This window comes from Diadema setosum, chromosome 7, assembly GCF_964275005.1.
Source record: "Diadema setosum chromosome 7, eeDiaSeto1, whole genome shotgun sequence".
NCBI classification, from domain to species: Eukaryota; Metazoa; Echinodermata; class Echinoidea; order Diadematoida; family Diadematidae; genus Diadema; species Diadema setosum.
In genome coordinates, this window is record NC_092691.1 from 17,504,346 (window position 1) to 17,518,361 (window position 14,016).

The 14,016-nt window shown below is 37.6% G+C and overlaps 1 protein-coding gene across 2 annotated transcripts in view; it reads right to left on the minus strand.

Annotated features, from left to right (window-relative positions):
- Nucleotides 1-1,255: 1,255 nt before the first annotated feature.
- Nucleotides 1,256-14,016, minus strand: part of LOC140230933 (dynein intermediate chain 2, ciliary) — a 30,418-nt gene continuing 17,657 nt past the window's right edge. For both annotated transcript variants that reach the window (XM_072311074.1, XM_072311073.1), the window contains 10 exons: nucleotides 13,102-13,230; nucleotides 12,144-12,245; nucleotides 8,898-9,066; nucleotides 8,185-8,346; nucleotides 7,017-7,264; nucleotides 6,561-6,650; nucleotides 5,807-5,894; nucleotides 4,669-4,897; nucleotides 4,184-4,286; nucleotides 1,256-3,451 (listed from right to left, as the gene is read on the minus strand). In XM_072311074.1, coding sequence (XP_072167175.1) covers nucleotides 3,155-3,451; nucleotides 4,184-4,286; nucleotides 4,669-4,897; nucleotides 5,807-5,894; nucleotides 6,561-6,650; nucleotides 7,017-7,264; nucleotides 8,185-8,346; nucleotides 8,898-9,066; nucleotides 12,144-12,245; nucleotides 13,102-13,230 — 1,617 coding nt within the window. In that variant the 3' untranslated portion in view covers nucleotides 1,256-3,154. The remainder of the gene's footprint in view (nucleotides 3,452-4,183; nucleotides 4,287-4,668; nucleotides 4,898-5,806; nucleotides 5,895-6,560; nucleotides 6,651-7,016; nucleotides 7,265-8,184; nucleotides 8,347-8,897; nucleotides 9,067-12,143; nucleotides 12,246-13,101; nucleotides 13,231-14,016) is intronic.

Sequence of the window (14,016 nt, forward strand, 5' to 3'; positions counted from 1 at the left end):
TATATCCGGTTTGACAAGAGGTTGATAATTCGTAATTCAATTCTTAAATCTTATACTTCATGTACATCTCATGTCTATGTTTACATCTCATGTCTACATCTTCATGTAAATCGTATACCTTCATGACGAATCAAACTCTATTTTGAGGAGAATAAAGTACAAGGAAAGTTATATAATTATCAAAGTCGTACACAGGCTTTAATGTACATGTATTCATATTTTCACAAAAGTGTTGGGCTTCTGAACCTTACTGTGGCAGTCGTTGAGGTAGAATCAGGGGCATCGGAGACCCCGTTGCTCTCTCGTATGTAAAGCAAAAGCGTTGTCGTTGATGGTCAAGGGGCAGTCACATACCGTATATACCCAGGTAGCTCGTGAGAAATTTCGGGCAGAGATCGAGCGGTCACCAACGGGAAATCGACAGGCCATTGCTCGGGATCGCTGGGCTTTACAGTCCGCTCGACTTCTATAAAAATCATAGAGCTCAGCGGCGACCGAGCAGGCTACAAATCGGCTGGACGGTGTCCCGAGTTGTGATCATACATAGCTTTACTAGTACGCCTAATTAAGTTAGCTTGTAACAAGGTTCTAGTACAGGGTAACACTCACAGACATATTATCTATACATGTTTATACCTATGTATCCACATGTCATTAGGGCTTCTTTTGTTTGGGGAAGGAGAGATCCTAATATCCGTACTGACGTTCAAGTTTATCATAATGGTAGCTCGAGGACTGAAAGGGATACTTTTTTGGGGGGTAGAGGCGATCTTTTTCTTTTTTGTTTTGAAGTTTGCTTGTTTTGCTCTCTCATTAATGCTAATATTTGACATGAGCAAGGGGACAGAGGAATGAGTCAACAATATGGATCCATTTCCTTCGGAGGCTTCGCTGCACCCATTTCAAGAGACACAGAACAGTCTGTAATTTATTACACTCCAAATTGTGCATTACACTCTAAGCCACGTGGATCCAAAACTAATGTACGACCATTATTCTAAACGCAATTATAGAAAACATATTGCACATTGAACATATTCACCAAGCAAAGATGGCTATGGTTAAGATATCATGGGTTAGTGGATCAAAGGAATTAAAAAAAAAAAAAAAAAAAAAGGTAGCAAGTAATGTGCACTGCCCCTAGAACAAAGCCCCACTAAGCCCCGTCATCCCCCCCCCCCACCATCACGCACAAACACACACCACACAAACCCATACACACACATGGTTATGCAGCACATACATATCAGAAGTATGCAAGTCGTAAGAATTGTTAAATATGAAGCAAAATTAGTGATGTTGGATTGCATTTTGAGATTCTAATGACATCAGGAGAGCTCTTGTCAAACAAGACATGATGATAAAGCACACATTGCATTTTGTAAGTCTGCAAATTATTGTAAGAATTGCTTTATGTAAAGTAAATATAGTGATGTTAGATTGCATGTTGAATTTTGAACGTCATCAAGGAGCTCATGTCAAAACTGCAACATTCAACACACATATCCTATATTCAATAGTATAAGTGATACAGTCAGCAGTGTTAGTCACAAAATTACTAAAATGATCACAATTCTTACAGTCAAGACATTTATTTCTTAAAGCAATTGAATACATCACATACCAATATTTTACATATCATTTTCATAATACACTCTACACTTTTTTTCAGCAATGTATTCAAATGTAAAAATAACACTCTTCAATGTGTTTCCTTTTTTTTTATCTTTTCTTTTTTTTTTTTTTTTTGTGTGCAAATGCCAAGTGGACAAATGCTGGAACTTCATGCATAACAATGATATTATGAATGATGGTACATTTCATAAATGATATTTCCACAAACAAACATGTATTACAGCACAGAGCACAGAACCTTTTCATGGAAAGATAATCTTGATACAGAGAAATCCTGCTATATTATGGTCAATTACAGCAAGGGTTTGCTAAAGACAAGGTACATCCTTGGCTCCTAATGTCTGCATTTGAATCCTTCATTGTACCAAGAGGATCAATCCTCTGCTGACCCACTTAATTAGTGAAAAAAAAACAAACAACACTAACAGTCAAGTACACCAGCTTTAAATGGTGAGGTACAGACTGATATGCTCATGATTCACAGATGTCCTGCACAAATCTGTCATGTTGTAATCTAGGATTCCAGATGGGATTTTGCCACTTAACATATCACTGTCTGAAATACCCTTATGGGTCCCAAGGCATGAAGAGTAGCAAATCTCAGCTGCTCTTGCCAGGCTCAACTGGCAGATGTAATATCAGGTTTGAATAATTTACACACTGCTATAAAAGATTTCTGCATGCAAAGCATAGCCTGCACAGCATACACACAAGTGTGACATATGAATGGGTATAACTACTTTCAATACAAATTTTCAATGAAATAGAACAATCTGTAGTGAATAAAAAAGCAACTTACAATAATATAACTATGCAAACAATATGCAAGTTACAGATGTATCTACAAAGAAGTATGGGAGCTACACTGGAAACTGAAAAACAAACTTCACATTCAATTTATGTGTTTCTTGAACCAACCCTCATGATATACAAAGATCCCTCAGAAGTGCTGTAAGAAACCTACAGTACACCTGCACTAATATCAAATATGAGGCTCCCTAACTCTCATGTGACTGAAAGTTTGAAGGTATGTCAGTAAAAGCCACATGGTAAACACATCTGGTTACCAGCTGATAACTTCTCCACAGAAAAGAAAGTAAATGATAACGATAGTGACCTTTGATGCAGAGTTAGATCAAATTTATCTCAGCCCCTATGTGCTATAAGCATCACTTGAGATGAAATGACACCATATTCCCAATAAAATGTGATATTTTGGCTTATTTTAACTCATTCACATTTGTGCCTTTTCCTAGCCCTCGTTCTCCTTCATTCAAAGTGCCTTGGGGTGCAAGGCATTTTGTTTTCATTAAGTTTCTGTTAAGGGTGACCTCTGATGTAGAGTTACATCAAATCTGTCTGGGCTCTATGTGCTATGAGCATAACTTGAGATAAAGTGAATGCACATCTCCACTACAAACTGATATTTTGGCTAAACTCATTCATATTTGTGCCCTTCCCTAGCCCATGCTTTCCTCAATTCAGAGTGCCTTGTGGTGCAAGGCTAATCTGTTTTGGTTCAGTTCTTGTTATCCTTGTTGCTGGGTGGTTCCCGGACCAGGGTGAGAAGCTTGTCCATCTTGGCGATTTCAGCCTCGGCTCCATGGTTCAAGACCACGCCCTTCTTGTCCTTGGGCACCTTGCGGAGGTTAGGGGAGAGTTTCAGGCTGGTCACATAGCCACGGTCATCTCCGACTAGAATGATGGGATGGTTTGGGTTGAAGCCTATGTGTGTGAGCTTGGTCTTCTTCTTCTGCACAACAGCCTGCTCACAGATGGGCTCATACTTGTTGATGTTCAAATCAAAGACATGCACCTACATGAGACAAACAAGAGAGTGACGTATAGTTATGTCACACGTCTAGCTCAACATCATTCTCTTTATCAATATGAGAAATTAAGATACTCAAATAATAGCTGCAATTCACTGCATTACTTCTGTAAATGTAAATAAACAATATTAAACATGTTGGTGAGTGCTTGTTAAGCAACTTCCTGACTTCACAAAGAACTCAGCTGGGACTCATATCTTTGGTATTACTGTTAATATACAAACTACCATTGGCAGGATCTCTTCATCTCGCTCTTTTCTCAACATACCTGTCTGTAAACATAACAATTGCTTCCATCACAACTAGAGGTACTACTACAGCTTCTCATATCTAATGATTCAAAACTTAGCTTCAGTATGTTCAAACAGTTTTAAAACATTCATATTCAGATACTGACAATGAATTGAAAAAATACAGAAAACTATGTGAAATACATTGACATACAACCAATCTTTTCTGTATGAAAATAAACTGTAGATCGAAATAAAAGACTTGTTTGATCACGTCTAAACTGTGCAAGGATAGATATGGGTAATGAAGTGACTTAAGTTACAAGATGTAACTCATAAACCAGACAAGCAGAGGGAGGAGGAAACAGACATGGAGAGAAAGGAAGAAAGTATCAAAGAGTGCAAGGGACAAATGAACAGACAATGAACACGTGTCTCCAATATTCCTGATTGGCAAAGGATATCAAAGGGAGAACTTCACAATACCTTTCCATCTGCGGTCACTGCAGCAAATACAGTAGACGAGTACGGTGCCCATGCTACATCTCCAACTGCACTTGCAAGGTCAAAGGTGAACATGGGTCCATTCCTACCAACAAAATACAGACAAAAATAAATGCTGGTATCAATTACACACATTTGATAGAAAGACACCACAAGCTCTGATTAGCAGCATTCTTAATCTAAAGAAAGTCAGTTTAAACCAACAACCCAAAACCTGCCCACCTTATGGCAGATATACTGGAAGTCTTCTGTTCAAATGTCTACACAAGTGGGTACCATGTAAAATAAAAACTGTCACGGTAGATAAGCAGAATGCAGTAGTAACAGGGTGTCGGAACTCAAGTTTGTACTGATACACACTTTATAGGAGAGGAAAATGTACAGTTATTGCACTCCTGTAATTTCTTAGACAAGCCTGGTGACAGGTTAAGAAGTCAAATAAGTAGAAAGAATAGATTCTGACAAACCTGTAAGTGTGGTCCCAGATCTTGACACTCCAGTCAGCACTGCAGGAGATGAAAATCTTGGGGTGGAAGGGGTTCCACATCACCTTGTAAACTGCCATATGGTGGGCATCAAACGTGTCCAGGAACTGGCTGGAGTAGGCCTTAGAACACTTGTGGATCTTACCCTCCTCGGTGCCCACCAGGAACAGGTAGTCTGTCTGCTTGTGGAAGTCAAAGCAGGTGCCACATCCTGTACAGACAGATATACATAAGTGTGTGTTATGTCGACAGCCAGTCACACATAGGTTGACATTATTCCGTATTATCATGATGCATGTGCAATTTACGTTCTGGTGAATTAATCTATACCATATTAAGCAAGCCATCACTTCAGATCTAGGACGTAAAAATCTGTTCTTCTGTTCTGCACATATATTGATAGGCACAGCCAACTGTGCATGGGATGCATGCATGTATGATATGAAAAGGGACGGTGTTGTTTTGTTTGAGATGGGAATTCACGTTTTAACTTTTTGCGAGATAATTAGAAACCACTTATATGAAATATTACAGAGTATACAATGCGACAAGGAATTAACAGTTTATTTGATGAAAATCGGTTTTGAAATGGCTGAGATATCCAAAAATAAAGTAAAACAAAGTGGTCTTCGAAGACAAAGTAGTCTTGATAAAAGGAGGGACCCACCTTTTTATCAGGACCTCTTTGTTTTTTGATATCTCAGCCATTTCACAACCGATTTTCATCAAATACATGTTTCAATTCCTCTTGAAATTTCATGCTCTTTAAAATTTCATTATAAGTGGTTTATAATTATCTCTCAAAAAATTAAAACCTGAATCCCTATCTCAACCAAAGCTATACCAAAGCTTTAAATGCTTCTCAGTCATACAAGTGGCTGTCTTAAACTTACAGTGAAAACAAGTACAAGTAGGCTTAGTCGTTAGATCATTATCTGGTATTCTTAAGACACTCAGCTGCATGTCCATGGAGAATTTGGTGACTTCATGCAAATTAAGTGTGGTGGCATAATTGGTACATCAGTCAGCCTACAGAAGATTACATATCAGAATAAAGATTCCAAATAGATGCAACAAGAAATATTGGTGGTGAAAATTGAATCCATGATCGTGCACGCACCCAGAGGAGACAGCTGTGTGCCTTCAGGGCCCTCTTGGGGGACTGCATCAAGCTGGAGCTGGATCACATCCGTGTATGTCAGCTCATTCTGGGAAACAATGCAGAAGTAAATGGCAACATTCCATAATTATATTATTGTATATGCTGTTATTTTCGCGTACAGATATTTTCGCGAATGACGAGGCCATAGACATTTTCGCGAGATGTTGTTTTCGCGAATTGACGCCGACGCTTACATTAATGCACTACTAACAGGGCGCATGGAGACATTTTCGCGTGTTGTTAAATTCGCGATCCAACTGTGATTCGCGAAATTCGCGAAAATTAAAGCCTCGCGAAAATAACAGCGTATACAGTAGTACATAATACAGCTGTAGAAAATACCAAAATCACTGACAAGATATCAAACAAACAACCTGACAAGTCACAGCACCTATCTAAAGTCACTTTGTGTCACTGTTTCTCACATACAAGTTAGTGTACAATCTAACAGGTAATTTCAACAAAACTGTCACCAGGCAATCTTCATGTTGATTCTTTACCTTAAGTTCCAATGAAACAAGAGAAAAGTAAATGCAGACTTGAGCAATGCATTTGATGTGATGGATATTCAACAGTTGAGTTACTATGACATATGCTAATAATGTGCATGAAAAGCTTTAGTTCAAGCCCTGTACCTTCATACATAAGTCATCTCCGTGATATTTATTAGTGACCAGTCACAAGGGACAAAGTGTACAATGTGCATGTGTACCTTTACAAGTGTCCATGCCACAACACGACCATCTGAGGACACTGAGAAGAAGTTGAGGTTATTGTCCAGGTCATCCTTCTGCCAAGCCACCTACAAGACAGTGATCGAGAAAGTGTACATGGCAGTATGAATAACAGCATCAATGCACAGCACAGAATATGCAGGAAGGGCACAGCATCAAGGGCACAAGTCATTGAGATTCCCAATTTACTAGTTTTTAAAATTGAGAACTAGACATTATACATTGCATTATCATTTTAAAGATTGAGAACAAAACATCATACATTGCATTATTCATATTCAGCTTCAAAGACCTAATCAATGTTTATCTAACAAAAGTTCTATTATCTTACAATGAGTGATAAAATTACTGCACATGTAGCTGCCACTATCTGCTAAAGAGTGCAATGTTACAATGTGTATCATGCCCATAGAAATGAATGAATCTATGCTTACCTGCCACACAGGGTCAGTGTGTTTGCCTGTCTTGGCTGTACTCTGGAAGATGGGTTTAGTCTCGCCCACAGTCACATTGAAAACCCCCACAGAGCCATCATAGAAACCCACACACACAAGGTAGGGATGCTCTGGGTGAATGTCCAGGCACATGACACCACTGTCAGTTGGGTAAATGAACTCAGGGAATGACGGATTTTTCAGCGTGTAGAACAGAATCATGCCGCGAGCTTGCTTCATGAAGTCATCTGCATAAGACAACGTCAGGACAAAAGACTATGTCAATATCAATGACAATGATATAGGCCTTTTCTGCATCATTGCTAGAAAACACATACAAAGTGGTAGGTGTTTTCTTGCAGTTTTCTTGGAAAGTTATTATTGACCTCAATGTGCAAATATTTGGGTCTGGTGACTGTTGCTGGGCAAGAAACATGTTTATGCACGTGGAAATTTCACATGACAAAGGAAATTTTCCAAAATCACAATGCAAAACTTGTCCTGTCCACACAAACTGTCTGCTACAGACTTTTTAATTCACTTTTTTTTTTTCATGAAAATGCACAATTGTTCAGAATCCCCATATACCATCACATCCCTTTCCTCTTGTGTAGAAAGGAAAAAAAAAAATCAGAAGGCTCATCCTTTATCTTGGCTAAATTCGCTCCTGGTCAATTAAGTAACCAAACATTATTTTGACAGGCTGGGGAAGTTTGAAGTCCTCTTTGTTCCCCCCTCCCCCCTTTTTTAGTTGATTTATGAAGATTGTCCTTTACCGGTATGCATTTCAGCTGGAAGAAATAGACATCACATCATACATAGAGCAAGTTTCATTAAAAAAAATAAAATTGTGAATGTTTTATGAAGGGGAGAGGTTGAGTTAAAGGAAGAGTAAGGTAGGTAGAGGAAATGGAATGGATGAAGGAGTGAGAGAGGGAGAATGGAATGGAGAACAATTTTGGGGGAAAAATATTCAAAATTTTAAAGTAGACGGAGCCAGAAAAGAGGAAAGCAGGGAAGAGTAGAGAAAGGAGAAAGGGGAAGGAAGGGACAAAGAAGAGGGGGAGGATGGGAAGGGAAGACAATGGACAAGAGAGAGAGGAGGAGTGAGGAGGGTGAGACAAGGGAGAAAAGATGAAGTACAGGAGGATATATGATTACAACTCACATGAGCCATGAGCAACAGCAAAGAGATCCTTGTACTTGGGATTCCAGCACAGGGAAGTGACAGCCAGGCGCTTTGACTTCTCATATGAGAACTTCCAGAGGGGCAGTAGGGTACCCTCCTGGTCTCTGAACTCATCAGACTGGTCCTCCCAATATTTGAAATCTGAATGCAAGAACAGGGCAAAAAATCACTTTAAGTTATTCAATGACTATACTTCAAATAGCTTATTCATATCAAACCTTGATCTAACATGTTGTAATCTAGAAAAAAATGTGATGTAATGGTCATATTGGTTACCTGACATTCACTTTGAATCAAGAATTGAACACAGGAAAAACACCCCCCCCCCCAAAAAAAAAAAAAAAAAAAAAGTACATGGACAATCAAATTCATAAAACACAGAATACTTCTGATACAATGGCCAATTCGAAGCACTGCTCAAATAAACAAAGCATTCCCTACACTGGATGAGGTTTCCTTTCTATATTTCATTATAAATCTGATAATGCATTTTGACCCAAACAAAAAATGATGAAAAGGTAGATTTTCCCCATTATGGCCATTTGCCTTTGACTCAGATACAAATTCACTGATAGAAATAATTTCTTATCTATGATCACAAAGACAGGATCCACAAAAACCATGCTCAAGGTATGTATCAGCATTTGAAGCTTCCAAGAAAATTATTTGAGATTATTTGAGATTACAGTTACCTTGAGATACATCATCAAATGTGTTCTGATTGACCATTCTCTCAATGATCTTGGTGGCATGGGCAATGCGGGACATGTCATCTGACTGGGTCTCCAGGGCTGTGAGCTTCTTCTTGCTCTTGTCTTCTTCCTTCTTGGGCTGTGCCTGCTTCTTCTCCTTGGCCTTCTCCTGCAAAACAGATGTTAGACCCCTTTGAAATAGCATGTCCTAGCAATTGTTCACACAATTCAGTTCAGTCAATAGCATACCTCTTATATCATAGGGCTTTTCACTCCCACCCCTGTCAGAAAGAAATGTTGACATGGATGTAGTTTCGGAGGTGTGGCATATTTGTACTGAACTTTTCAACACTACCAATGAAAAGCACTCATGTGACAGACTGACAAGCTGCGGTGAGGAAGCAATTGCCCTATGTTGTACGCTGCTTTACAAGAATCAGTGTGAAATGTCAAAGTAAGTATCAAATGCTCTACTGACTCTCTAAGAGCAAACATACACAGAAGAGCAACTTTACAGAGCATACAGCACAAGGAGGGTCACAATTCTAGCTAATCAGACACTTAGAATGAAGATAGATCACTGCACTTACCCTCTTTAGGATTTAGTCATAGCATGATAATAGAAGATGTAATTGACAAATTATGAAATTTACAATGTCACTCAAACAAATATTATAGTGACTTAAAAAAATATAACAAAAAAAAAAACAGAAGCTGTCAGAATCTGACAAAAAGAATGTTAAGCATCTATGTCAGCTAATAATATAATCAAATAAAGTGATTATGCTGGTGTGCATTAGATAATGTAATTGATATCATTCAATTGGCAAAGAGCAATATTAGCAAGAGGTGATAACAGATAATAGCATCAGATGATAGATGGTAAACAGGAAATGTACTGCATTCAGGATTATCATTTCCTTTGTATATCATTTAATACAGAAGAGTTTTAACCTAAACACACACACAGAGCAGATATTTGACTGTTGGTACACAGCAGTACATACTGAAGACATCATACTGAAGCAAGTAATCTGCTTGTTACACCTGTGTATACCTGATTCTCACAAGAAATGCAAGGGGCTTCGTCTGCATCCTGTACGACACACAGACATCCTAGACTTGCACATTATTGTCAGAGATCTTTTTCTGATTTCAAACTGTTAAAACAACATATACGGTGAGTAGTATGCAGAATTTCTCACAAAGCCACATGTACAAAAAAATTATTTTGCAGTCACGAACAGCAAATGACACCAACCTCGGCCTATGACAGCAGCAAGATTCGATGGATGCACCAACCGAGGGCAGCAGATGTCCAAGTTATATGGATTGCATGATGGTTGAGAGAGGGTAAATGAAGCATAGAAGCGAGGCAGTAAGGTATAATATGCCATGAATCAAGCACTCACAAAGCAGACACAAAGAACATGAAGAAAAAAAAAAAAAAAGAATGAGCAGGAAGGGAGGATGAGTATTAATTAATGGCAATGTATGGTATGCAGAGAGCACATATTTCACAAGTAATAAAAATGCATATATGTAGCAACACAAGATGAAGAAAGCATAAATGGGAAACAGCAAAGAACGTGGAGTTTACAAAATATAAAAATACCCATTCAAAATAATGTTTTATCAGATTTATTATTATTTCATCAAAAGATCTGACAGAATTTTGTCCTACCATGTAATATATTATCTCATCAACTTGGATGAAAAAAGAAGAAAGAAATCACAGTGTGTTTGCTGCTGTAAGAAACAAGCATGGTCCAAAGTACAATTAGCACATTACACCAGCTTTGGCATGCAGTCTTAACCCACTATTCTTTCCTACTACCCCCCCCCCCCAACAAATCCCCAAATATACAAACAAACTGCACACATAAAAATAGAAACCCTACACACACAATACATTCATTTAAAGTTAAACAATATGGTACTAAGGGACAGGCAAATTTCTAAAATGGCAGCTTCTCAAGGGTGAAATCTGGATAGGGTTTATGATCTATTTGTTCAGGATAGAGAGGGAATTCAATAATACCTACATAATATCACTGTCCCTTGGCAACACTTCTGTGCATGATTTTATAACATGTTATCGCCATCAAAAAACATGACAATCAGAGCAAACAACAAAGACCCATAAACTGCTACCATAGAAATGAAGACAGAGCAAAAGGCAAGCATTATAGCATGTTACATGTATACAAAAATGTTGTGATTAGATAATATGTACTGGTAAAGAGTAGGCAATTATAATATATGATGAAACAACAGGCAGGAGTAGAAATGTTACTCTAAATATATAGGAGTACAAAGAAAATTTTGCACTTTCGATAACTGGGTTTGAGCAATGTGTTGTATGCATTAAATACATGAGAATAACAAAAAAATAAATAAAAACCACTATTGACCCATTTTCATAACAGTAATCAAATATATTGTGAGATTCTCTCTGCATGAGCTTTTTTTTCAAGTAATGCCTAATTCAGACAGGTAGTGCTCTCAAGCATTACATAAAGTTGTTTGTTTGTTTGTTGTTGTTGTTGTGTTTTTTTTTTTGGGGGGGGGGGGGGAGGGGAGCAACCTGAACAGTGGATTCAAGTCTATTCTTGATTAAAGTGAGGTATATGAGAGAAAGAAAAACATGAAATACGAAACCAATCCCATTAAGATTTGATGGGCCTTTGAATTTTCAGTTTGCCACTGTCCATCATCAGATCCATGTAAATTCAATGAATATATAGTGAATGTTAAGAGATTTGGGGGGAAATGATTACTGGTACAGATTAGGAAATTGTTGATACTTAGTTTCAGTTCTAAAACAATTGAAGCACAAAAGCGGCCACTAGACTAATCAGACACAAGTCCCACACAAATGAAAATTGTCCTCTCCTCATATTGGGGACGAAGTTAGCAGTATCAATAGCTCTTTGATGTCTTTCATTAAATCTATGGGGCTTGTATTAATGCTTGTCAAGGTCCATGTAAAGACGTGATGAAGGTGTTTCATGTCAGTAAAAGTTACAATCTAATAGTGGAAGTCACTGGGCATGTACACCATTTATTGTCAAGAAAGATTGCTAATATCGCATGAGCTACTATTTATTATGTAAGATTTCTATAATCAATAAATAATGATGAGAGGAAGCATCTCATTTCCTCTCTGAAAGTGAAGAGACTACTTGCTGGTATTGTATTATCTGAAAGGCAAATCAATCAAACAGCATTTTTCAAAATTTTTACCTGTTTCTCCAGATCATCCATGTAGGCATCATATATCTCCCACTGGTTAGCCGTAGAGGAGAAGTTAGCACGTGGTGGGGGCTCGGTCTGTGTTCCCCTTTCCTGAGTCAGATATTTGTTAACAGAATCCAATGAATAATTGGGTGAGTCTATACACCTCTGCATGCAAATGTGTAGTTGCTTGGAAAGGTTTAAATTTCTGCCCTGGGTTACTCCACAGAAGAATCATGGTTTTGAATTGATAGTAATAAAGTCTGTTGCTGTGATGGGTGATATTTCTTATAGAGGGTCATTAAACATTGTTGAAAGAGTCTGAGATATATGTATAACTTTGTGGTATATCTTGATAGCTTGATGTATGTATGGGAGGGAGGGGCGAGTGCAGACAGTACGGAGTACAAAATATTATTATGTGGAGCGATTCAGAGCCCAAGTAATACTACATACACCATATATTTCACTGGATATTTATTTTCTTGAATGTTGTGAGTGCATACATTTCTCCTGAATTCAGCCACTCGCAAGATTGTCAGGAAGGCCCGATTCGTGTAAAATCAGACTCGCTAATTATATGGTGTATACAGCACCAACAATGAATGGTAATCAAATTCAATGTAACATATCTAAGAAGACACATGATAAAAGTGCAGAACATACACTGTACATAGATGTGCCGCACTCTGACTTGTGGGCTTTGCACTGAAATCCTAATAACTTTTTTGCTTCCATCTATATGATGTTACAGGCTTACTGATCAGTATGTAAACTTTCATCATTACTACTATTCTATTTTGGCTTTTGAGTCAGTCAATACACATTATCTATTAACCAAAAAAAAAAGAATGGAAAGAAAGAAGAACAAAGGATAATCCGTTCCCAAGATCAAACTTAAAATACCACTCTTGAATTGCTGCACCATCCTGGAAGAGATCCCCTACACTGACACCACCGTACTTACCCTGTAGGGATTGTTGTAGGTCTGTGAAGCACGCTCACTGAAGTTGAATTGGTTGGTGAGTTTCTGATCTGATTTTCCCTCCCCAGGGGCAGGGGTTGCTTCCTCCTCCCTCTTATCCCCTTCCTTTGGCTACATGACAGGAGTTAATAGCAGAACAGATATGTACTCATTAACAGTAACCTTTCCTTACTGCTGAAGGTGAAAAAAATGAGAAAACAAAACGGTGATGTTAATAAAATGATAATAACAATAACAGTAATAAAAAAAAATCTTTTTTGATAAACAACATAAACACTTCAACATCCCAACAGAGCAAAATATTGGGTAAAATACATGCCTCCAATGTTTGATGGTACTGTAAAAAAAAAATAATAAAATAAATAAATAAAAATATGACAAAACTTTTCTCTTTAGTATTAAAATTAGTAATTTTACCACTTACAGTGTGTACCATTGATTTCTTTGTGACTAGAATATTTTCATCCAATAGCAAATACTGTGTATCAAAAAGGGGTTGATTGTTGCAAAAAGCCTCTCTTGTATGCTCCTCAAACAGATAAAATGCCTACAGGGTACACTCTTATAATTCTTTTCTTTTTCCCCACTCAATCTCCTGGCAAAATAAATTCACATTTGGAATAAATGACTACAGAATAATGAATTATATAATAATATAATCCTTCAAATTTTGTTTGAAGGATTGTGAAATGAATGTGAAAGAATTTTGCTCATAAATTACCATTGCCCACTAAACCTTGCAAATATCATTCATTGCAATATTGTACAAAAGAACAAAGATGTAGTTTAATTTACTCTATGGCAAATGGTAATGGCATGCTCTTCGTACAGTAGCTAAAAAGAATATTTAAACCCCCCCCCCCCCAAAAAAAAAAAAAAAAAAAAAAAATAATAATA